At 33.7% G+C, this 26,495-nt stretch overlaps 1 protein-coding gene across 3 annotated transcripts in view; it reads left to right on the plus strand.

Annotated features, from left to right (window-relative positions):
* The window catches only part of CEP128 (centrosomal protein 128), a 120,302-nt gene that overhangs the window by 37,390 nt on the left and 56,417 nt on the right, over nt 1–26,495 (plus strand). For all 3 annotated transcript variants that reach the window (XM_040558771.1, XM_040558770.1, XM_040558769.1), the window contains exons 13-18: nt 4,642–4,992; nt 5,924–6,574; nt 10,925–11,089; nt 14,202–14,378; nt 17,284–17,343; nt 22,003–22,195. In XM_040558771.1, the coding sequence (XP_040414705.1) occupies nt 4,642–4,992; nt 5,924–6,574; nt 10,925–11,089; nt 14,202–14,378; nt 17,284–17,343; nt 22,003–22,195 (1,597 nt within the window). The remainder of the gene's footprint in view (nt 1–4,641; nt 4,993–5,923; nt 6,575–10,924; nt 11,090–14,201; nt 14,379–17,283; nt 17,344–22,002; nt 22,196–26,495) is intronic.

A 26,495-nucleotide genomic window follows, 5' to 3' on the forward strand; every position in this document is an offset into this window, starting at 1 on the left:
TGTTTTACTCAGGGCAAATGTTGCGTCTATCTTTGAGTTTGTTGATCACCTCTCTTCTGAATCATCTCTAGACGGAGTCTGTCAACTGAAGCGTTCATGGTGCTGCTGCAATCTGAGGGATGATACAAAGTTTCATCAGTTTTGAAAATAATGCTTGCATTCAGATCTCTAGAGCATTAACTTGCTGCACCCCCAGGATCCATTAATTAAATGTTATGAATTTTTAAGTGTTCCAGGGAAATAATTCCCTTTTATAAAAATCCTTAGATATTAATGCTGGTGGGAGGTTATTTGATATTATTTTGGTGGCAAATGTGTTAACATGAGTATTCTAATACTTTCCCCTTGCTTCTGTAAGCAGTAGAACAATGAAAATGCAGAAATAAATTTAGTCAACTTAGAAAAATTGCGACCCAGAATTGTTTTGTGTAACGACTGAGAAGCAAGAATGTGCCCAAATCATGCTTTTCTATAGTAAGAGCAATGCTGAAAACACTTAAAAGCAAAACAGAACAACAAACCTGTACAGATCTTCAGAACACATTTAACAAGCAACTGTTCTAAATACTATGGGCTGCTCCTGTCAAGAGAACCTCCATACATGCCATGGAACATGGTCATGCTTCTATTACATTCAGAGCACTGAGGTCTCCTGTTGACCAACCTTGAGCCATCAAAGATATGGGGTACTCCTTGGAATATGAGGCCTTATTCTATAAAGGCAGCATTTCTCATCTGTCTAGAAGTTTTTGTGGATCACAGAATTAGTAATTTACTTGGAAGAGAAACTCAGATGTCCAAGGAATGTGTTTTGTTTTTTTTTCTCCAGTAAGTGCAACCTCCTGATATTTGTTGTCCTTTCTCTTAGATGATCTAAGTCTTGTTTGCTGCAGTCACAAACGAGAGAGAGAAAGCTGGGTGAATATTAAATAAATCACATCTCTATATTTCTGTCTTGTGCAAATCCTTAAAATATTTAATTTCTAAATTACCTACAAAGGTAAGATACAAGACAGGAATGTGAAAGTTTGATATAATCTATAAGGGTTAAGTAAATATTACTCTGCCAACTTCTTATGCCCTAGTAAAAAGGCAGTATGCAAGCCTCAGGCAGATGGCCATGCCTGGTAGAACCCCTGTCACTATGTACACATGACTGTGATGCTGAGGCATTGTCCAGGCCTCAGTAACACAACTCAAGGATATTTTCAAACATCTTCCTTTGGACATGAGCCTGCTGACTTCAAGAGCTAAACCTTATTAAACCTTATAAACCTTATATTACTAAAGTAAAGGTGGAAAATGAGATCAATGGTAACTAGTCTAGCTCAAATAGGTCTCTGGGCATTGTAAATCTAAATGGACCAAGGAGTTATGTTAAGGTGTGGTCTGTGGTAAGGGCTGATTTTTTTTTTTCTCTCTTTGACCAGTTCCTTCAAATCCCACAGCTCTGAAGGATGAATTTCTTTAGCTTCTGGATGTTGTGGTATCATAGGACTGCTTCTTTCCCACAGATAACACAGTATTTCACCCTCAGTGCAACAACAACAACAATCCAACCTCCTAAACAAACAAAAACACAGCAAGAAAATCCTGTGGTGTCACACTTGATTATAATACCAGAATGTCCTCAAAGTGTTTGAACCAGCCACTATCTGGGTTTCAGGCTATGCTGAACTTAGTACTGCTCTGGCCACAGCTGCCATAGAATGTGCACAAAACCAGCTGTGCAAAGCAAATAGTCAAGCTCTGTGTCTTACACTAAGGACAGCATTTTGCGGTATATTGTATTTGTGTCCCTGCAACCAAGGCTGGAAGGAAACTGAGGACAGAAAGGATGAAGGGAAACTGTGGAATGAGACTCCTACATATGTTTTTATGCAAATATTAAACATGATGGGAAGTAGGGGGTACCTATTTACTCCAGCTATTAATAGTTGAGAATAGTTGAGACTGACTGTGTGTGCTTCCACAGTAGGATGTAGATATAAACCTGTGCAAGATATTTTGTTTTTGTATTTGAAGTGAAAATGGATGTCTTTCAGGACTGAAGAACTTGACAAACTTATGAAAAATAGGCAAATGCTATTTATTAAAAAAAAAAAAAAATCATAGAATGGCTTAGGTTGGAAGGGACCTTAAATATCATCTTGTTCCAAGCCCCCTGCCATGGGCAGGTATGCCACCCCTTAGGTCAGGTTGCTGAAGATGCCATCCAACCTGGCCTTGAACACCTCCGGGGATGGGGCATCCACAGCTTCTCTGGGCAATGTGTTCCAGTGCCTCATGACCCTCTGTGTGAAGAATTTCCTCCTAACATCTAATCTAAATCTCCCCTCTTTTAGGTTAAAACCATTCCCCCTTGTCCTATCACTGTCTGCCCACGTAAAAAGTTGCTCTCCATCTTTTTTACAAGTCCCCTTTGATTACTGAAAGGCTGCAATGAGGTCTCCCCCGGAGCCTTCTCTTTTTCAGACTGAACATCCCCAGCTCTCTCAGCCTTTTTTCATAGGAGAGGTGCTCCAGCACTCTGAATTTTAAATATGAAATCTAATGGTTTTTGAAAATACACTGAAATTGAAAAATGTGATGCTATGTATCCAGCTTAATTATCAACTACTTTTCATTTCCTTCTAAACAACCTTTACAACTAAAAGCTAAGGTTATAATGTCATGCTTATGAATTGAAACTGTATGGTCATGCTTTCACAGCTTACCACTGCCAAGTACAATGTTCTTCCAATGACAACAGTAATTTACATAATCACTCCTTACTATCAAAACAACCTTCGTTCCCATAATATCAAAATTTGGCTTTTAAAATTTCATAATAGTTTAGCTTGTTTAATGGAACTTTAGATGTGTTGTATTAACCATATACTGTCTGCTGGTAGTATAGTTCCACAAAAAGTAGTAATCATTTTCTGAGCAGTGTTTGTCTGAAAGGGGTATCATCTTTAGCAATGCATGCTCTACTGGCTCTTTTGATTGTTATTTCCAATCAGAACCATCTTACAGGACAGTTTTCATTAAACGATGGTATGGATGTTAAAGTACCAATGTAGCCATTTGTTATCGAACTATCAGAGTTTGAAGATGGTGCATTTGCTCTTGGCTTGTCAATTTTAAAAATGTGGAATATTTGGTATTTATTTTGGAGATCTAACGGTATGTTTTAACCTTAACTCAGAACTTTAAATCTTAATTTTTGAAATAAATGTAAATTAAAAAAAAATAATTATTATTTAACTACTTTTAAATACTTAAGGATTAAGGATAAAAAAAAAACACATTATTCCTTAAGAAAACATTAGGCGCTGCTAGAAGGCTATTAATATGTTCAAGTTAACTCATGTAGGATAATTCTGGCATTAAAATTAGCTTAGAGCACAAAGCTATAGGCTATGATGTATCTTTCTCTATATCTATTTCTGAGCACATAGGGGGACATACAAATTATTAAGTCATTTAGTCAAGCCCTATCTTTCATAGGGATTCTTTGGACTTACAGATGTTTGTTGCAGTAGAGGGTTGCTTCAAATCAGCACTGATGTGTGCAGACAGATAATGACAAATGTCAAAGACATTACTTACCTGTAACTGTTCTGTTAGAAGTATTATCTAAAACTGTGCTCGCCATCAATCCTCCTCCTTTTTTTCAATGAATGCCTAGGAACTAATGTTGTGTTGGGATTTTCCAAGGAACCAAAAGGCCGGACCACAGCCTGTCCTTTTTATTGACTCATAAGCAGCATATGTGGACAGTGAAGTTTGAGGTGTGTTACTATAGATGCTGAAGCAAAACCACCTCCAACAAATAGTGCTTGTTTATGTCTGTTCCCGTAGTGTGAATAAACATATGCACCACATCTGGAGGGAGGTTTGGGAAAATTATTGGTAACCTGATCACATGGTTTAGCGGTAGGCTTGGCAGTGCTAGGTTAATGGTTGGACCTGATGATCTTACATGTCTTTTCCTGCCTAAAGATTCTGTGATTATATTAAACTATAAATATAGTTTAATAAAAGGTGTTTTTTTTCCCTTTTCTTATGACAGCCTGTATCTGAAAAGTTGTTTATTTAATGTTTTAAATACCTTTATAGATCAGACAGAATTTTGACACCTGCATGCAGGTTAACATACAGATATACATATAAATATCACAATAAATAATAAATGTCACAATAGGAATTCAAAAGTACAGGTACATTTGGGACTCCAGTTATGAAAATATGAAAATAAAGCTGCGATTTTTCAGCTTACATCAACTGCTTTGGGTCTATGCTTGCTTACCTTTTCTGAATGAAGGGCAACCTGTTAGAAAAGATCAATCTTATTTCTGTTAATAGTAAAAATAAAACCTTAAAATTCACATTTATATTTGCATAGTCATGTCAAGGTTATTTTTTTTCCCCTCATGCATATTTGCTAATGTTGATGTATTTTTACATCCAGTGGTGAAATTCTTTACCATCGCAGAGCGGGAGATTCTGTGTACTAACATGATAGTCAGAGATCTTTTACTCTCTTCATATTTTAGATAGAAAAGTTATGTAAGCATTGCTGTATGTAGTTTAGTAAGGTTTCATACTGTATATCTTTAGGGATGAAATTTTCATATTTTGCTATGATGATTCTAGGTGTTAACATCTGACCTGGAAAACAGGGAGAAGCAACAGCAAAAAATGCTAGACCAGCTAAAGGAAATACAGAGTTGCTACAAGGCATGTGAGAATGGACGTAGGCAAACTGAACTCCAGTTGGCTGAGTTAGCTCAACAAGTTGAAGAGAGTACCAAGGAAGCAGAACGGTACCTCGCTGAATTCAGGCATTCAGAGGCACTCAGGCTAGAGACTGAGAAAAAAAGAGAAGATTTGAAGGTGAGAGCACAGGAAACCATCCGACAATGGAAGTTGAAATGTAAGAAACTAGATCGTGAGGTGGAAAAACAAAGTGAAACTATCAATGAACTGATGGACAAGAATAATCAGGTAAGATTGTCTCTTATTTGTAAGCTTACGGTTTATTTTTATAAATAATTTTTCTTTTAAGTATATTTTTATACAGTAGTGGCTGATACATCAGGAAGATCTCGTTACCTTTTTTTTCCCTGTAGTAGCAATTGTGTTACTTGTGGTAAATGTACTGTAGACAGTGTTTAAAAAATTACATGGTAAATTGAGATAAGTAAGAATCAGGAATGGTGAGTGCAACAGAATCATAGAATACCACGTTCTGTTAAATTTATATGATTCTATGATTTAGTAACTCATGCACTTGCAATGTGAAATATTTCCGTCCAAGTATTTTCTAGATGTTTTTTTAAACCTGAGATATCAATGTTGGGGGGAAAAAAAACACAAAACCTCACACCATTAAGCTCTTTAGGAAAACAGCAGTGTTTTTATTAAATGTGTCTGATTTTCATTTTAAAGTCTTCATTCCTTAGCTTTCATTTGAACTCTTCAGAGTGTAGTTTCAGAGTTTAAAGGCAATAAAGTATTACATAATATTTTAGAAAATAAGCAAAACAAGCCAGGCTATAAATAGACCTATAGGTAAGGTATATATGGCCAGTAGTTTTCCTTATGTTCTTCATTACTGTATTGCCTTTCTCATTCCATACTGCTACTTGAAAAATTTGCAAATAAAACTATCTCAGTCAGACAAGAGGGTGGGAGAAACTGGGTATTAACCCAAGCATCCCTGCTTAGGCATCTTGGACATTTAAGGACAGGTATACTTTGAGATCACAAATGTACTGCGCCTAAATTTAATACACTGAATAACTGAGCTCATTAGAAGCAATTTGGATTGTGTTTTTGCAGAACAGAGTATCCTACATGTTCCTTAGATGTTAGTTTCCAACAATTTTCTTTAATTACTTTAGGTGGCATTGGATTTATTTTTTGTATTTCCTAGATCCTCAAAGAAAAGGATGACCTCAGAAGTCAACTTCTGTCTGCTATACACCAAATAGAAAACCTTCGGAAAGAGCTGAATGAGGTACTTACAAAGAGGGCCCAGCAGGAAGAACAACTTCATTGCAAAGAAGTAAAACTGAATGAAATGAAATCGCAACAGTTGTGCCTTGAAGAAGAGATTAAAGAAGTTCAAGGTACTGTAAATAAATTGGAGAATGAATTGAAAAAGCAAGTCTGTCTACAAAATCAAATGCAAGCTGAGAAGGAACACCTGGAGCAAGAACTTGCAACTAGTAACTCAATTCATGAAAAAGACCAGGAAAGACTCTTAGAAATGCAAGCAGATGTAAAAAACCTGAGTGCCATACGTGTGGAACTAACAAACAGAGTAGCAGAAGAAGAGAAAGTCAAAAAAGAATTACATAAGAGCCTCTCAGATCTCCAGAAACAACAGGACTCTAAGCATGAAGAGATGACTTCAGCTAACAGGCAGTTGAAGATGGAAAGAGAAGTTCACCAACAGGAGTTAGCAGATCTTCGATCAGAGTTACAGAATGTTAAAATCAAACATGAACGAAACATTCGAGAGCTCATGAAACTCCTTAAACAAGAAAAGGATGATGCAGATGCTCAGATTAGAATGCTAAAGGTACTTATTCTGAATAATTCCAAAAGTAAGCTATTTTCTTCCTATAGAGTGATGAAAGTAATGAAATATGGGCTGTAAAACATTTAACACACACACACACACTCTTTATTGCAGGTTATCATAAAAGTTTAAAATTAATGGTCGAAAATGTAATCTCATAATAGTTTAAGGGAAAAAGCTATTAGTTTGGAAGTAATGACAGTAGGTAGTCAGTGATCAGAACAGGAGGAGATGTGTAAGGCTGTAGTTTTAACATCATTTGATCCTTTCTTCTTAAACTACTATTTTAACAAGTTATTTTCATGGTTCTACTATAGAACTTGTATTATTTCAGGGATAGTGCATTTTTGTAAATGTTTAAATTGCATAATGCTGGTGTACCTGGAAGAACTTTCAGAATGTGAACAGTGATAATGTATCTCGTTAAGATAAATTTTTGTAGCTCCTTCTATTTTGAAGGTTTTTTAGAATTTCTAATTTCTGTATAATTCCTCAAGGAAGTGACTACATGTGCAGTAAGTTATGAAAGTATAGCATTTTATTCATTAAGAAACAAGTTCATGTCTTTAGTTCACATCCTTTGCTACTAATTCAAGGCTGTTGCATTGGAAAGAAAACAAGTATTTCAGTGTCTTAAGTGGTCTAAAGAGAATTGAAGAAGTTAAGTTGAAATGGATACTCTAAATAGCACAGTTAATTGTCAACACTTGTATGAAAACTTGTGTATAAGCTAACATTGCACTGTTATTGAAGCAGTTTGATTACATGATTAAATATATATGTAAGATAGTATTTTTTATGAATATACAAATTATTATTAGGACATATTAGTGGAGGCAGTAGTTTTCCAGATAGGCTGTAAATTACCAACATAATTTGAATGTGCTTCGGAAGCAGTATAAATGCACTTTCTGCCTCAGTCCCATCAGATATTTTTAATTAAAATTTGCTCATATCAAAATTCTGCCAATTTAATCATAAAAAGCTATAAAATCCTTAATCAAAACTTCAGTGATTCATGGTGTACTTCATCATAGGTAAAATAAACAAGTCTATTTCTTTTCACACAAATATGCAGAGTCAGTCAAAATGCATATTTTCTGCATCTTGGCAATTATGAATTAATGTTACTTAGAAAAGGATGGTTAGTTATTATATCAATCATAATATAATTGATAATATTTCATAAGCACTGCATTTAATGAAGATAGCAGTAAAAAAATCTAGGTAGCTGTTAGTGGAAGGATCATTAAAAATAGAAAATATTTTGACAGCAATGCCTAACATTTTAGGGACTTAATTTGTAATGTGTCTAGTATTGTTATTTAAGTGATCTATCCAAATATGATTAATTTTCTTTGACAACGAAATTGCAATTAAGACTGTACATTTAATGTCAAGGGGAGGGAAGGGGAATATGTTCTAGATGGTAGTAATCAAAAAATGAGTTGACTGTGACTATGTGTTCCCCATAGAAGGAAAAGTCAGTCTTATAGGATGGACCTTGATATTGATACTGGTTGTTGTACCTAAACAGAATCTTTAGAGAATTCACTTCCTTGTTTCATTTACAGAGTTGTGACTTAACCAGAATCCTTAATATACATGCATTTTTTTTACAGCTTCATCTCTCTGAAACAGAGGAGTGGAGGGATTAAGGGGAATGAATTTTATAAGATAACTTGGGTAGGCAACTTTATTTTTTTAGAAGTACACAGTGATAATTCAAAATAGTCTCTTGATTCAAACATTGTAAGAGCAATGAAATATCTAGTCATACTCATCCCTTGGAAAATCTGTTAAGAATATGTCGTACAGGTGACTTGTTTTTTTTCTGAACTCATCATTTAATTGCAAATACCATCCCTCTGGCAAGCTTTGGACAACACTAGTAATCAAAATGCCAACAACTCCATTGGATGATGGAAAGACTGCAGGTTGATAGACCTGTATGCCCTCCTCCTGTTTCTGTTTCACAATCCAAACTGGGTTTCAGTTTTATGGATAGAGTTGTCTTCTAAGTTAAGGTAAATTTTTCATGCTAGTTAGCAAAGTATATTTAAATACTATGGTTTTGGGATTAGAGTTTAGGGAAATTTAAAAGAAAGTTTCATCTTTTTTTATGCCCAGTGAGCAACTGTCTGTTACATAGGTAATCTTGACTTTATTTACACGTCAGCCTTCTCTGACACTTGTAACTGTCTTTGTGAAAAAATATACATAACCCTGTCCAAAGGTTGTTAATGGCAAAGTCTTAAATATAAAAGTCAGTTGGGAGGCATGTAGTAGGGGTAAGGGCAAATTGAACACATTTCTTAAGGCTCAAAGCCTAATCTGAACTAGAGAAGGAATTTTGATGTTGAAAGTGCCTTTTGATCCTTTATAGTTCTTCCCTCTCTTTTCTCTTCTGCAAGAAAGGCAGAAAAAAAAAAAAGAAAAGAAAAAAAATATAGGGTAGTTAAGGATTTTTTATGTAATGGGGCAGTAGCATAGGGATATTGCATGTCGCTGCAGAACTGGAGAAGCACTCAGCATTTTGTATGAGATGTCAGTGTTGAGAAGGATCTTACTGTCTCAGTACTGAGATTCTGGTGCTAAAGTTTTTACTTCTCTTTCTGCTAGAACCCCTACAGGAGTCACAGTGTCTCTATAATTTTTTCAAAATGATAGGTAAACTAGGTAGAGAAAATGAAGTAGTTTGCTTAGTGGTTCCCAAACACTGTACATTCAGAAGCCCTGAATCTGTCCCCTGATTTTACTAACTGCCCTCATTTACTTTTAAAAACATCCATGTATTTTTAGAATAAGGAAATATAAAATTTACTCATGGCTGACAGCAATTTCAAGTTACGTCTTTAATGTATGATTATGTAGAGATACGTATAAAATTGTATATATATATGTGTCTTTCTTTTTGAATTAACTTTTCTAAAATTCAACAAGTGGGTGTAGTTTTATTTTTCCTGAAAATAATCAGAAGTGGAAATTGGTTTAAATCTAGATCAATTAAATTATGATCACATTTGCCTTGTCCATATTAGAAATTAATAACAATTTTCACCATTATGTCTCAAAGATAATATACAGGAGGAATCTGTTTCTTGGATTGTTTCCATCTGTATAGATTTTATCACATGGCTATCTTTAGTAGGAACTGAAAAGAGGATTTTATAAACATATTTACAGAAAATATTTTGAGCACTGCAGGCTTGTGGTTGTGTCCTAAGTCTAAACTAACTTGTAAAACTTTTATACTTCTTCACCATAAAAATGTATATGTATAGTCTTATTTATAGTCTAATCAGAAGAACAGAATTTTTGATTTTCCTCAAGAAGGAATTTACTTTGCAGGTTTATTTTTGTGTGTAACTGCATCCTGCAATTCATCTTATACGAAGCTGGTTTTGGATAACGATATTATGTGTGTATAATTTTCTTCTTAGCTTTGTTTACTTTTTTGTATTTTGTAGATATTCTGGAGAATTTCTCAAATCTGTCAGCTTCAGTAAGTTGAATGAACAGTAAACCTCTTAATTAGAAAGACAGGTCTCATTGTGTTTCCACTGGAAACCAATGTTTTGTTCACTTAACTACTTAGGGCTCTTAGGACCCTTAGAAGTTGCTTTTTTTCATTCTTACCTGTAATATCTTTATAAATAGCGTTAAACCCACACAATTCTAGATATGAAAAAATAACCAAATCTTTAAAGTTATTTCCATGCAGATAAAAATTTAGTATTAGGTCCTGCAATTAAATGAGTTTTGGAGTTTCTGATTCCAAATTATTTCAGTAATGGAAAAGTTGCATAAATACTGACCTTTTTAAGGTGATGTCAGCTGATGAGTGTAGCAGAGTTGAAATGCAGAATCTGAGATTTCTATTTACTGCTTTTAAAAAGGTGTATGGTGCTGCAGTGTCTTGCAGAAATTTACAGCATACCTGGCAAGCATCAACATTCTTCTAAGCTGATTGATCTGGTTTTGCAGCTAAATTTGCATTATTAGTAAAATGTGGGAAAGCTCTACACTTTAAAGGGAAAGTCCATATCATTTAACTTCTGTCTCAGCACTAATAAATCATAATAACAAGTAATAAGTGATATTAAGTCACTGTACAATAATTTTATTTTCATTATGTGTTCTTGAGTTGATCATTATCTTCAAATTTTTTGATACATGTTTTCCATGTTCAGATAAGTGATTGCATTTAATATAACTTAAATGTAAAAAATTAAAGATAATTATTCTTCCATGATCATGTTCTGTGGTTTTAAAGCTCTAATGTCTGGGAATGTTTTAAAATAACCCATATAGTAGTGACTTTGTCATCTGTTCATCTGTTACCACCAGATGGAACTTGTAGAAGAGAAAAGCATAGTCAAGACTCAGTGTCGACAACTGGAGAAGATAAAAATTGAATGTGATAAACTGACAGAAGAATTAACCCAAAGTGAAGAAGCAAATATAAAACTCAGGCGAAAATGTGAGTTTGTAAAACAAGAACTGGAGAAAAAGGTAAACATAATTCATCAGTCTCTCAGCTTTATTTAAACTTTAGGATAAATATCTAAAATAAACTGTGAACTAAAGAATTAGGCGATGAATCTAAAATGCAAAGAATACATATACACATTCAAGAATATATGCAGTCATACTGTAGTACAAAGTTTCCACACAAATCAAACAAGGCAAAAGTGCTTTGGTTGAGTCATGAATTGTATCCCTCCAGAGACACACTGATACTATTTATCAGTGAGTTATATCAATAATTTATCGGAGTAGGAATATAGGTACTATATTTAGTACCTAGGTTGCATATTAGGAAGAACGTCTTTACTGAAAGGGTTGTTAGGCATTGGAATGGGCTGCCTCGGGAAGTGGTTGAGTCAGCATCCCTGGAGGTCTTTAAGAGACGTTTAGATGTTGAACTTAGTGATATGGTTTAGTGGAGGACTTGTTAGTGTTAGGTCAGAGGTTGGACTAGGTGATCTTGGAGGTCTCTTCTTCCAACCTAGACGATTCTGTGATTCTGTGATACTATACTTCTAACACGGGCAACTAACAAATACTTAAGTTCTTCCAGTTTTCTTCACATTCTCTGGAGTTGCAGTTAAGTTACGAATAATTTAGAGAAAATTTGAATTAGATAGGCCAGGTAATCACTGTAAAATAAATTCTAAATATCTTGATAAAAATTATTTCCTGCTTGAATATTTTAAACACAGCAAGCTTTTAGGGAAATATGCATTCTTCTCTTATACTGGCATTGTATTTCTAGAGATAGATTCTCTCTGCAAGCCGTTCTTGTTGCTTAATGTTCTTATTATTAATAATTACTATCAAATACAAATTTGCAGTTTCACTACCTGCAATTGTCAGCTTTTCTTTTTTATAAATCTAGTGATAAATTCAGAGTTGCTGAAGTCATATGTTGTAACTCCTTTTACTGCTTTCTTGAGTTCTTTTTTTTTGTTTGTTTGTTTCCATGATTGGTTCTACAACATTGCTTTTTAATGTTTTTCTTAACACAAATGTATTTTACCTTATGCAATTTTTATATCTTATTTTTTTCTGCAATGTTGTGATCTCAGATGAGTATTTCTGTGCATGGATGAAGTTTTACCTTTTCCAGTATAAAGCATCTGTCAGTATGTGATTAATTCATATTAAGACAGCATTGATTATTTCTCATCTTTGACAGTTTTAAGTTCATTTCCTAAATTAAAATTCAAGAAAACATTAAAGAAAAAAGCATTCTGCAGGAAATTGCTTATATAAACATATTTTTTGCACTCTATCCTCATTAAAAATAAAAAAAAAAAAAAGGAGCCTCTAGCTGCTTCTTATTCTTCTGTGTTAGATTACTATTTTTTCATCCGTGTGACATTTAATTCTGTGATATAAGTATTTATCTTAAAATGATACAAGAGGTTTATTCATCCATTGCACATGTCAGTTTCATTAGGTTAATAGTTCCAAACTATTTAAATCAGGTAACAGTTGCCTATTGATATTGTAGATCCCTTATGGCTGTTCAGGTTTTTCAATTTAATTTTCAACTCATATTTTGTTACTATAAATGAGGTGTACAAAAACCACCTAGAAGTTGAGCTTAAAATCTAATGAGTTCATTTTGAATGTAGTTTAGGTAAAGGGATTATTCGAAAATGCTGTTAACTCCTTTTGTCATATTTTTTCTATCTTCAGCATATAATGACTGTTTGCTGTGAATATTGGCCCTGAGTAAAAAAAATGTTTTCTTCTTTTTTGAAAGAATGGAATGAAAAACTCTTGACATAATTTAGTTTGCTCTCTGCCAATTTTTCCTTCTAGTCTGAGAAGGATATCAGACTTTTTAAATTTATTGATAACCTGCTGAATTAAATGCTGAATTTGACTACATTAATTTATATGCTGAAATGCTGCTTAAAAGCCTTTAAAAACAGTGAGGAAGGCTGCTGGTTTTGCTGTACATTGGTATTATTAGCTGCATCAACTCTTTGGTTGTGATAACTATATTCCGAAAATTTAGTGTATTTTGTTTAGGTAGAACTGTTCAGGGTACAAAATCTGTTGTATAAGTTATTATTTTCGTAGTTTGCTAGTGAAATGCCTATGGATTAAAAAATCTTGGAACAGAAGTTTAATTGAATTACTGTAATATTCCAACCTCCTGCATTTTCCTTTTTCTGCAAATATTTAGGATCAGTATTGAATTATTTTTTTTCAAATTAGATTTTCCTATGAATTCAAAAGACTGTATTACTTTTCCATTATTACAATAATTATTTTCATATAATTTTCAAATAGTACATCCAAGACTTACAGGACATGAATATGAAATCTGGCCTTTCTCTTAGCTTGCTTTTGTTAAATTAAAAGGAAGTGCTTTAAAAGTTCAACTTTTCAAGCTAATAAAAAGTACTCCAATTCAAACTGTGTTTTGTCTAGGTTGGGATTTTAGCATTATAATATTTATTGTTGAGGAAATGTGTCTGTAGAAGTGCATGTAGTCTTTTGCAGTCAGTTGAAAACTAGTTCCAACTTTTGTAGTACTAGAAAAATACATCTTTTGGACTGAGGTGGTCTTTTATGCTTAAGGTGAAAAAGAATGGAGAAGCTTTTAAGGACAGAATCATTTTTAAGCAAATAAGCCTTTGTAAGTAAATGCAGATAAAGTAGTAGCAATGCGTTCCATTTCCTTGTGTTGAGTGTGGGTTGTCAGAAAGGGATGTGAGAAATGTTCAGGAAATGAAAAGGTGTATTAGGGTCATGACCTTAGTGTCAAAAGGAGTACTAGGGTTAGGAAATGAAAGGAGTATTTATTGTGGGCTCTTTTTCTACTCATGAAAAAAAGTTTCATGAGAGAATGTCCAGTTTTGACTCTGAAATTGAGCTCTGCGATTGTTGGGTTTGGATTTGGTGTGGTTTCAACTAGGAGACTTCCAGGTGAATAAGAAGAATCAATAGAAGATTTTGTGTCCTGTGAGAATGTATTATATTCCATGGCAAAGAACTGAACTCAGTGCCTGAGTATAGTGTGATTATAAGTTTGAAAGATATATTGCTATTTATGCATGTTATGATATTAATGCAACAATTTGTTTTTTTTCACCTTTGACTGCAGAATAAACAGATCAGTTATGAAGAAGATCATTTGAGAAGGATGGATGAAGTCAGATTGCAGTTTAAGGATCAACTGCATCATTTAGAAATGGAACAGAAATCCATTCTCACCATGATAGGAAGTGAAATTGATGCTGCTTGTGAAATTTTTTCTCGGGATTCCATGGAGAAATTCAAAGTAATTCTAAGTTTTTAAGTATGCTGCAGATTTTGTTGTTTTCTTAATGGGTGATTGTAGCAGAATTTGTGTGCGCTGTTATCACATATCACCCATCTGGTGTAGATAATTTAGGGACAGTAGGATTAGGGATATTTAGCTGATGTAGGTACCGGTTACTAGGTATTAGAATGAGATACTGTGAAGATCTGTCCATGTGTTATTCATTACTGTGAATTACATTCTGTGAATTACATTCTTTTTGTGAGCAATAGTTCTCATTGTGTGCTTGTCTAAAATCAATTTCTGTCAGCCAGAGTTTTTAGACAGGTTTTCCTAGATACCGTCCTTACAGGAAAGTCACCCAGAAAGGCCTAAAAAAAAAAAACCAACCAAACAAACAAAACCCCCTTAAAATTAAATAAATACTTTATAAATAAATAAAAAATAAATAATAAATAAATAAATAAATGAAATAAATAAAAAATACCTTTTTTTTTTTTTTAATGTAGAGAATTAAATGTTGGAAGTGAAAAGAGTTTATATCCTCCATTTTGTGGAGCAGGTCCTTGTTTCCAAAACGCAAGCTCTGATTTTCAACAAACTTTTAGCTTGCTGTACTTTTTTTTCCACTCTGTTTCACATATTTTCCTGCAACCCTTTTCTCCCATTAGCTTTTTTCCCTGAGCATTTTCCAAGGTACAGAACCTTCTTTTCCTTCCTCCAGGTGCAATATTTGACTAATCCTCTTGAATTAACATTATACATAGCTGACATCCTACTCAGCCTATCCCTGTACCCATTGGCATTATGGTCACTTGCAACATGTGACCAACTGGTTTTGGCTGTAACCATAGAGTACACTCAGATTACCCCGTTCTTCTCTTGCCATTTAATCAGAGCATGCTTTCTGATCTGGTGTCCATGGTCCCTTGGCTGGGCTGCCTTTGAAATAGGCATTTTTCTGCATTGACACTGAAAATCCATTATCTTTTTAATATTTTTTGTTTTCTATCTGAAGTTTATCTTTCTAGTTGACAAACAAGCTTTCTCCTCCGTGTCCTTATAGATCTGTTGTTACTTACTAAGCCTTTGTGATCTGATATATTCTTGAACATCAAACCATGCCTTTTTGGACTTGCTTCCCACCTCCTGCAGAGTTTTTGTTTTCTGGATAAAGATTTGCTGTTCCTGTTTTCATAATTCTCATAATTTGTCTAGTTTCGTTATTGCCTTTCATATGCCCCTATTTGCCTTATTGGCAAACTTAAAAGATTTGAAATTGAATTTTTGACTAGACATGTGAATAGAAATGTTACACAGCTTTGTGGTGTCTGGTCTGAGAAATAAATTAGGAAAAAAAAAAAGGTGAGAAATTCCCTTTGTTATATTGTTCCTCTCCCCAGTACTTAGTTATTGTCAAGGTTTCAGACAAGTTCTTTACTTCAAGGAGGATTTGCCACTGCAACTGAGGTGAGCAGTGAAGGAGTGGATAAACACTTGTAAAATAAACACCTGGCTTAATCTTCCCTGAATTAAAATAAACAGGAATTTAGGAATTTTTAAAATCACCATATACTGGTGTTCTAAACAAAGAATATAAATAATTCTACATATATTGATCAGATTTACTTTTCCAACAAGTATTCTTGTTATAAGAAATCTTACACTTGGAATAACTACACCAGTCATGCTTAAACTATGAACTGTATACTGCCTTGTTTGAATGTTGTGGAAAAGAATAATGTTTGCTGCCATGGAAGTCGCAAGTGGTGGTTATGCATTGTTTTGGTTGTGGTCAACATGCCTAATAAATCTTTCTTCTTTTCAGCTGTGTCCTTCTGTGGTGATAATTTTCATATAAAACATGGAAGTCTGTCATCAACTGGTACTTCTTAGGCTTCTTTGGTCTTGGTGTTTAGTAAAGCCCTTGTAAATACCTGTTAAAGAAATATGCTTGTTATAAAAATTATCAGCCCTGGTCCAAAAAGTACATAAATACACACTGAACTTCAAAATGTGCTAAAAAACAAATGGGGGAAAAAGCCTAAAAAACAATCAAACAAACCCAACAACCAAACAAAAAAAAATCCTCCTTAAATTAGAGAAAGGCACAAGGCAATCATGAGATAGGGCCAGATAAGATAAAGTATGACCTAGACATAAGGTTAATAGTCAGCTTCATTTTAAAACTACAACAATGAAAAAAAATCCATTATCACCACTTTTTTAGTAAGTAATATAGAAAACGTGTAATAGTACCTTTTTGGAAATGTTTAACATCATTCAGTTTGCAGAAAAAAGGCATATCACTTTTTCTTGTTTGGAGTATTAATGAAGCATGCCAGTGCAAGTTCCTTCTCTTTTTATCAACTTAGTGAAATTTATAATTTTTCTTTTTATACCTATGAAATATTCCAAGCAAGTGATTTCTTTTTCATGAAAACACTAAGGCCATCACCGTGAAACATAAATATTTTAAGATTTTTGTGATTTGCCCTTTTTCACTTTGTGACCAGTCACTTACCATGCTGCATGTAGCATTTCTGTAGATATACTGGTAACAATTCAATGACTAACAATTGGTTATGCTACTTTTGGTTTATACTGTTTGGTTTATACAATTGAATTGCTGTGAAGTTGGAAATGTTATAATTTTTTCAAAAAAAAAAAACACACATAGGTTCAAACTGAGACTATACACCTTGATGCAGAGAGAAGTCAATGAGTTTGTTTATTTTGCTTTTAATTGTGGCTAATTTATAGTTACAGTTCTATTAAACCATTTTACAGATATGATTTCCAAACTGTTTTTTTTAGCAGAGAATATTTAGTTGATGATTTTTCAGTAAGCTGGAAAGTGTTTCTCCTTTTTGTGTCTAATACCCTTTTTATGCATATTTCTTTCTCCCTCACTACTCCATAGGCAATATCACTTACACCAACGGTGCTGAATGATCCTCATCGCTGGTTAGCAGAAACAAAGGTAATAGTCAAGTCTTTTGAAATCTTACTGAATAATGTAATATCCAACATTCATAATCATTCAGTAGAAAGTGTGTTTGAAAAGGTAGTTAAAGGGGAAGAAACACAAAACCATTCCTTTGGAAGCAGTTATGATATTATCAGACTATTTCAACTGATAAAATAATTTTATAGATTTTCCTATCAACAAGAAATAAATATTTCTATAGGCAAATAAATAGCAATTATACCAAAAAAGTGAATTGAAGTATCTGCAGTGATAGCCTTTAGATCTGAATTTCCCACTGTATAAATTATTTTGAGACAAGAAAAACATGAGAATGTAGTCAGCTGGTTTACAGGATGATATATAATAAGGCAAGTAATAATTTGAAATAAGGCTGTTTTTTATTGGATCAAAAGGTTTTTAGATTGGATTTCTGGAAAATGATCTTTCCTTCCACCATTGCTTAAAGCTTCTGAATTCTATAATGCAGGTGCATACACGCTTCAAAACTTCTCAGAAATGATGACTAGTAACTTAAAACCATTGTTTTTCATTCCGCTGCTTCCCTCCTTTCCCCCCAGTACACACACACAGACTCACTTCCAGTATCTTTTAAAAGGACTAAGCTTGGTGGAATACATGAAAATTTCTGCTTCATGTAGAATGCCACAGGAGAATTAACTTAAGGAAAAGTTGCAACTGTCTCCATTTAAGAACCATGAGGTTATTGTTGATGTATGGTTTACTGTAGACCAAGAAAGATTGCCAGTATAAATAACAAAGATAAAATGAATCAAAAAAGAAATGTTACGCAGAAAACATTTTCATTACTTTAAAAAGTGACAATGACATATTAAAAAGACCTTTTAAAGTACAACTAATAATTATTTGCATGCATTTCTCATGTAAGTTTCTTTAGCTACCATGGGAAAGTCTAGAATGAATGAAAAACTTGGTGTCACCCTTTCTTTTATTGGTTGAAATAAGCAGTGAAAGTATTCATTAAAAAAAAAAAAAATAATGTGAATCTGGAAATATCTTGCCATAATAGTTAACCACATTTCTATTTCTGGGTTATTGCAACTGCTGGTAGGTATTCAAAACCTAAAGTCTTTTGATTTTCTCCTAAATTTCAAAAAGTGAAATTGCTTACATCATGTCCAAGGAGTGGCAAAATTTGTATGTAATAATAATGGCCTCAGTACTGATTTTTTTTCTGTAGTATAATTATTGTGCACGCTTTTTCAGATACTTCTGTAGTTAGAAGTATTTACAAATCATCCCTTTTTAAGAGTTGTTTTTCTTCTCTTCTATCTTTTGACTTTTCTCTCAGCTACTGCAGTCTGTAGAAGGAAAAAAACTTGCTTCACATACAAATATTTTTGAGACACGACTTCTGAACTTTAGTGTGGTCCCTGCATTTTTCATAACATTTTCCACATCAACCTTAAGTGCTGTGTATGTTTCTAGTGTTGCGTGCTTCCACTGAAGAAAAGTTTATGGGAATGAGCTGTAGAGTATATTAATAGTGTTGTAGAAATTTCACAGTTTGCGTGAGGGAATACTGCTTGTGCACTGAGGCTATAACAACTACCACTTTAGAAAAGTGCTGTACTTTTGCAGTACCAAAACCTGCAGCTTTAAAGAGATTAATTTAAATAGTTTAGCTGGGGAGGAGAGATGCTCCCTTCTGCAGTTATGACAGCTCCTGATCCATGGCAAAGTTAACCTTTTTTTTTCTGATGCCTTTTGTCTCCAGTATGTTCTTTAAATGAAATCAAGTCTAAATTAAGAATCTTTGGAAGTTCTAAGGTTACTACTATTTTGAGAAATAATACGAAGTTTTGGTCTAAAATAAAGGATTATTTAGCCTTTCAGGAAGTTCACTAATTTCCTCATGTTTGTGAACTAATATTTTTTACTGATTGAAAATAGGAATTCTGATACGAATTTCTGGCTTTTTGAAATGTAGAAGTACACTGTAAAAATTACAGAAGAAAATCCCATATTTATAATATCCCAGCATGATAATTGCAATTCATTATGGAGGAATCTCATTGTGTATTTCTGCAGAGATTATACTAAGAATTTGTGGTAAAGGCTTATTCTTGACAACAGGTGTTTCAGATACAGTACTTACTGTGACAGAGGGTATGGGAACACCAGCTATAAGATGCTCTATTATTGTCTGTGTTATGTTACATTACAAAAAAAGGGGATTAGAGCTGTGAGATATTTAATGTACTGCAGTGCCTTTTTTAGAACTAATGTTTGAAATTAGGTAGCTCCAACTCATTCTTTGGAAAGATTCTTCATGTCTTTTAAAGACATATGAATTGGCGATGAATTTAGGATATAGTATATCAGTTCCTGGCAGGATTCCTAGGTTTCAGTATGAGGTTTGCAAGCAGAACAAGTGAAAAAAAAGGATTTTGTCTTTATGGGATACCCATACTTTCAAAAAGTTTGCTGTGTTACGTTTCACCATACTACTTCCACATTTCCCTTTACTCAGGTTGGGCTTGCCTTTAGAATTTCTGCAGGTTTTGTCTTCTTCCTCATTCTTCTTAAACTGCTCCTCTGCCCTGCCCCCTCCCCCTCTTTTTTTTTTTTTTGAGTTCTGGAAATCAAAAAGAAATCTTTTTGATATAAAGAAAAAAAGTTCTTTGTATCAAAAAGAAATTGTGTTAATATTTCACTGCTAAAATCAGGATAGAAATTAGAGATGACAGTATATTTTATTATGATTACTTTATTTTGGTATTATCTAAAAAGAATGTTTATTTAAGACAGAAGGAAGATTTCTTTTTTACTGATCAACACTTCATCTAACCAATTAACAAATTTACATTGCAGAGCACTTTCAAACCTATAGGCTTTTACTGACATAGAAAAAAGGTCAATCAGTTTGACTTCAAATCAAATAATTGTTGCCAGTAGCTTATAACCAGCATTTGTACATCAATGTCATGCTAGTCATTGCTTCTCTGTCCTCAAATTCTGAGTTTTGTTTGACTCTTTCTCCTGTTTTCTTAAGTGGCTGAATTTGACAAAAAGCAAAACATCTTCCCAGTAGGAGTTAATATAACATGGTACATTCTGGGACTTTTGAAATATATAGAATGTAAATTCAACATGGAAGCGAAGGTACCAGAGCAGAGCCAGTCATTAACTAGAGGAGATGCTGACTGTTTTGAATGGATCCTGATACACCCCGTCTACTCTATGTATGAGATTTGAAACTCCAACTCTGTCTTGGTTGATTTGATTGATTCTTTGATGGTAACAGAAATTTAGTCAGCAACAAAGAGAGTGAGAACACTTTGAATAAAGGTTACACAATAAGCATTCAGTCTCATAGATGAAGAAGTAAGTGTTTGAGTTCTTTCAGTGGTGACTTGTTCTCTCAAGTCCTCTGATGATAAATCAGCATCTCATCCAGTTGATAGTGCTAATGATCCTGCCCATTTCCATCTTCTGTGCCTTATACCCTCTCCCCGTTCATAAAAGTTGTGTAGATCTTGCAAGTCCTTTTAGGCATAAATTTTTAAGGGGAAAATGTGCGTCACTATTCATGATGCTGCTGACTGCCACGCTTTCAGGAGTACATCGTCCATGTGACTGTATGCTGAATCTCCCCTACTGTCTTGTACTGTTCAGATCTGTTACATGTATTTTAAAGTTGCATGAATTTGAAAACATTTAGGGGAAAAAATTGTTTCCTAGTATGGAAAGAAAGTAATGTAGGTCTATAGTTAATAATTTGAATATAATAGAATAATAAAATACCCTGTGTTGGAAGGGACTCACAAGGATAAAGTCCAGCTCCTGGCTCCAACCAGGATCAAAAAATCAAGCCATGTATCTGAGAGTGTTGTCCAAACATTCCTTGAGCTCCATCAGGCTTGCTGGTGTGGCCACTTCCCTGGCAAGCTTGTTCCAGTGTCCAGCCACCCTCTCAGTGAAGAACCTTTTCCCAATATTCGGTCTGAACCTCCTTAGTTGCAGTTTCATGCCATTCCCATGGGTCCTATTTGCTGGTTACCAGAGAGAAGAATATGTCTCATTTTGTGTGTGTCTTAAGTCCTACAGGTAAAAGATAAGGATAACTTTTTATGTTCTTCTGAGTCCAGAGCAATATATTATTTAAGTTTGCCCTTTTCTGATCAAAGAGTTGGGCCATTTATGTATTTATACATGGTCTTCTATCGCTTTTAGATTCACCCTGACCATTATCTATGTTATCTATAAGTTCTCTTTTCTTTTTCCTCTATATGAACCTTAAATGTTGTCTTTTGCTGACCTGAAAGGATTGATGTCACTTAATTTTTAATGCAGCTAGGAAAGGAGGGAGTACCTCTTGGTGTCTATAAACATACCCTAATTAAATTTGAATTTCCTTACCCACACCAGCAAATTCTTGCTCCTGATTAAAATAATAAAATCTGTGTATTTCATCTTCACATACAGTTATCAGCCAAAATATATCTCTTTAGAGATTCTTCAAGGCTCCTTGTATACCTTGTAATATATCCTAATGTTCCCTTTTATTATTGTTATGCAGTAATATCTATAAATAAATAAGCTGTAATTCCAAAGGTAATTTGCTCAATTAACATTTATGTCCTAATATTTTTATTAGAATTCTTTTATTTTCCCAATTTTTTAATGTAGACTAAACTTCAGTGGCTGTGTGAGGAGGTGAAGGAGAGAGAAAGTAAGGAAAAAAAGCTGCGATGCTACTTATTGCAGAGCCGAGAACAGCTTAAGCACTTTACACAGATGAAGGAGTCTGAACATCAGTCTCTCTTTAAACAGATAAAAAAGCAAGAACAACTTTTGGAAGAAGTTCACAGAGAGAAGAGAGGTATGTTGCTGCTTCCCTTTTGTTAATGAAAGAACGATTTTAAAAAATAATAGTTATATTATGCATTCAGATGTATTTTATCAACTAATTATTACAAACTCTGATTTGGAGACTTGCTAGTGATAACCAAAAAAAACAATTATTTTTGTTTGTTTTCTATTTGTTACATTTGCCTTTTATTTTTTGGTCAACAACTGCATTTCAACCCAGTATGGGCTGAATAATACAATGCACCATAGGCAGTGGATGCAGCAGTTATTTTTCAGTTGTACTGTCTGAGACATTCCATGACCTAGGGAGAAGTTACAGAAACTTCTGAGGCAGCACTGGTAATTCTGCTTTTATCTGTCAAAACGAAAGAGCCCAAAGCACTTCGTAGTCCTGTGCAGTTACTCTCTTTTGCTTCCATCGTATGTACAAAGAATTTTTTTCCAATCCTTTATTCTGTGTTGTCAAATGGAGTAAGTCAAGCTTTGGATCTGATTAAAATGAATGATTTTATAGTCATCATAATTTCCATATTGAAGTAGATTCTTTGGTTCCACCTCTTTCATACAAATTTTTGATAGAGGATCTAACTAAGCCTGAAAAATGAAGGGCTAAATGGTGAGAAGACTGTTTTTTGACATCTATAAATGGCTGGAGCTAACCTGACCTATGGAGGAGAATAAAATACTTCTACTGAGAGTTATCATGTAGATAAACCTTGAGAACTATTAACATGCCTTATGAGTTGATATAGTCTATAAATAGGACTGACTTATCTGTTTTGTGTCTTTGTGCAATATTTTAGACTTGTATTTGAATATCTCAAGATCTAAACCTATTTCATACCTGAATAAATCTTTCATTTGATTCTATTCCCTCAGTTTTAGCAGAACACATTACCTATAAGGTGTTCTTTTCATATGTTTTCTTTAAAAACTTTGTTCTGGCTTTCATTCAAGACTCAGTACTGATAATTATGGGCCAATTATTGTCAGACAGAGTAAGTACTATATTTTAATTGTTTGGTTAGTCATTTTGTATTTAGATTTGATGTAGACTCAGATTAGATGAGAGAAAGCTTTTAAGTTTAGTTATAGCTTCTGGTGGCTGATTTTATTATTAAAAATGTTTTGTGAAATATTGTAACAAAAGTAAAACAATAACAAAACAACATTAGCGATAACAAATAAAAGCAAAGTGTTATCGTAAATATTTTGTAGAACAATACAGATTATTTGTTTTACAAGAACAGTAAGATCCTGTCAGGATTTTCTACCTCCACTTATAAAGAACATTGAAAGAGAACATGCTTTGATCTTTCAGGCTTGAGCATTTCTATTATTATCCTTCATTTGATTAAAATGATAGCACCAACACCCTGATATATTAATAGTGAGTAATTATCTGCTAAGCTGATCTCCCTGAGGCCTTATTCACCATTTTTAATTTAAGTGCATAGGAAAATAAAGCAAAACTTACTTAGTTTTTAATTCTGTTGTAGCTGATCTGGTTCAGGCTTTCTCAAAAATTCTCAGCCTGCATTTTTATTTCAAGCTATAGGCAAAGTTATGGCTAAATATTATATGGAAAAGAGTGGTGAAAATTAATCTATTCACAGAGCACAAAAGATAGTATATAATCTTATGCCTTCTATTTATAAAGAGCATTCATTTGTTCCCTACAAATATGCACAATTACATGCACATTTGCACATTACTTGATGTGATAATCTTTGTAATTCTAAGAAAAAATGGTCTTTTTGTGTTTACTTCTGTAGGAACATGCTGGTTATAAGTAGCTAAGAAAAAGGAAGTAATACTTTTTAAAATGCGGTTACATAGTCATTAGTTTCCTATGTAACACAAAACAATAAACATGCTTTAAAATTCCAACAAATACAGTATAAGAAATAGTTTTCTGAAAGGTCACAGGATGCAGACCCTGCAGCCCAGCATTGGCTTTAGAGCCAATTTGAGGTTAGCAACCAAAGATAAAAGTATTGGGAACCAGGAATACCAGCTGACATACTTGGAGCAACAATCAAAGGCTTCAGTTTTAAGTAGCCACATATGTTGCTATAGTTATAACTTCTACTCTTACAAAGCGTTGCCGATGCTGTGGTCGAGCTGAAAGGGTGTTGATGATCCAGAAACTGCTAATCAAGTCTGAATTGAGGAGAGATCAGATGAACTAACTAGCTTTGACTACTATTGATAGATTTTCCCAAAACATACCCCTTGCAGTCTTCGCTTAAAAGTATTCCTAAAAGATTTTTAAAAAATTTCTTACTTAAATTAATGATGGAGTGTTATAGGTTTGGTTATTTTGTTTATAGGGAAATGGTCAAGAATATGTAGGTTGGTTTGCAGGTACATACCAAGCACTTTATTAGTTCATTACACTTGTTTTCTTGAGATGTAATTTGAAACCAGGTTGTGTAAGATGTTTTTTTAAGTTCTAAAATGTTGATTTTGTGGTTTGTTTTGTTTTTTGGACAATGCTGCAAAAACAGTGTTGGAGGATTGGAGAAAGAAGGCAGGCAGTTCCATCTACAAAGCTAATTAATTATGTACACAATTAAGCAGTCTTCATGAGTGCAAATTTGATTAATCTAATCACATTCTAATTTGATTAGGTCTCATAGGCAACAGGTTTCATGGATGCAGATGAAGATACAATTTTGCCTTGTAGCAATGAATTTATTTAGCTTTAGATGCTGTGGTGTCACAGGCTTTCCAATAGTGGGTCCTCCACTCTTAATAGTATTCAAGGCTTTAGAACAAACTTTTATAGAATGAATAATTAGAAACATGGAAATAAAATGACAGAGATTTACTACAGGTAATCTAAGCCCAGCATCCTGGTATTTCTTTCATTTGATAAGACAGCTGGTAGTTACCAACTAGCTGATAACTGTAGCGGAAGACATAGCATGCCATAGTACGTAGCCTGTATAGCCTTCCCTTCCTACGTGGGACTGTGTAGGAAATAATTAAATATAAGAACTATAAATTAGATTAATGAATGTGCTACTCTGAGGGACAGATGGGTACTTAGTGAAAGGGTTATTTAATACTGTTTTATAGATCTCTGTGTACTCACTTTTCTTCATCAGTTAGCTTAGTATAGAGAGTAAGGAATATGATAATAAAACTTGAAGCCTTAGAAAATTCATTGGTTTTGTTGATACACAGAGAAAGTGGATCATGGGATCGCTTAATTGCTTTTACCTGGTGTCAAAGAAGGAAGTTAAATTTATAATCTCTTTGTACCGTTATTTATACCAATTTTGAATTTATTCATGAAGTGATGCATTTAAATGTTTATAATTTTCTTCCCCTTTATATAATGTTCCAGGACAAATTATGGCTATTTAAATGGCAAATACTCTTACATAAAAGCCCAATTTTTAACTATGATGCAACTAATAGAATGTAAACTTGTTGATAGTTTAATGTATAAGTGACTTGGAAAAGAAAATTGGAAAAGCTATTTTCCCAAAGGAAAAGGAGAACACTACTAATAGCATAGAAAAGATGTTAAGCTGAAAGGAGAAAACAATGCAACAGTGATAGAGAGTCCAAATGAAGGAGACAGGATGTTGTTTGACTTTTGTTGCTTGAAGATAAAATAATGGATGAAATCATTCTTACAGAACACAAAGACAATCAGTGGTGACATTATGGGTAAATCCCAGATGCAGGAATAAAGCAAATGAAGGCAGAATGGATTTTCTCTAATTAAGAAGGCCCCCCACTCTTTTCGTTTTGAATACCAAAGTATAGTTGACAGTACCTCTTAATAAAATGGATTTTCAGTCATATTTTGTGCAAATGGCTAAAACTATTCTCTTCTGCATTTGGAATGATTTCAATTTTAGATGAAAAGTTTATAAGACCAACTCTGTGAATATCCATGGATGTGGTTGAATGCCTCTACTAACAGCGTAACACAAAACACTTGTCTGAGTACTTAATGTAGTCAAAAAATACTTCATGAATTTAAGTAAAAAATTATGAAAACAAGACAAATTGTGTACTTGAAAAAATAATTTGTTGATTTTTCATTCTATGGATCTTATATTACAGCCTGTTTGTGTTTGATTTCATGGGAAATAAAAAGATTTATTGTGAACATACAGTAGGTAGGGTGATTATTTAAACTGCTTTATTTACAAACATGATTCAGGAAGTTTTATGAACTTTAATAAGTCTCTTAAAACTATTTTAAATACATAGTCTTTTGCCTTTTCCTTTCTTCACTGAAGCATATGCAAATACCTAGGAGCTTTCTTGATTTTAGGCTTTTGGTG

The sequence above is a fragment of the Cygnus olor genome, chromosome 5 (assembly GCF_009769625.2).
Source record: "Cygnus olor isolate bCygOlo1 chromosome 5, bCygOlo1.pri.v2, whole genome shotgun sequence".
Lineage (NCBI taxonomy): Eukaryota > Metazoa > Chordata > Aves > Anseriformes > Anatidae > Cygnus > Cygnus olor.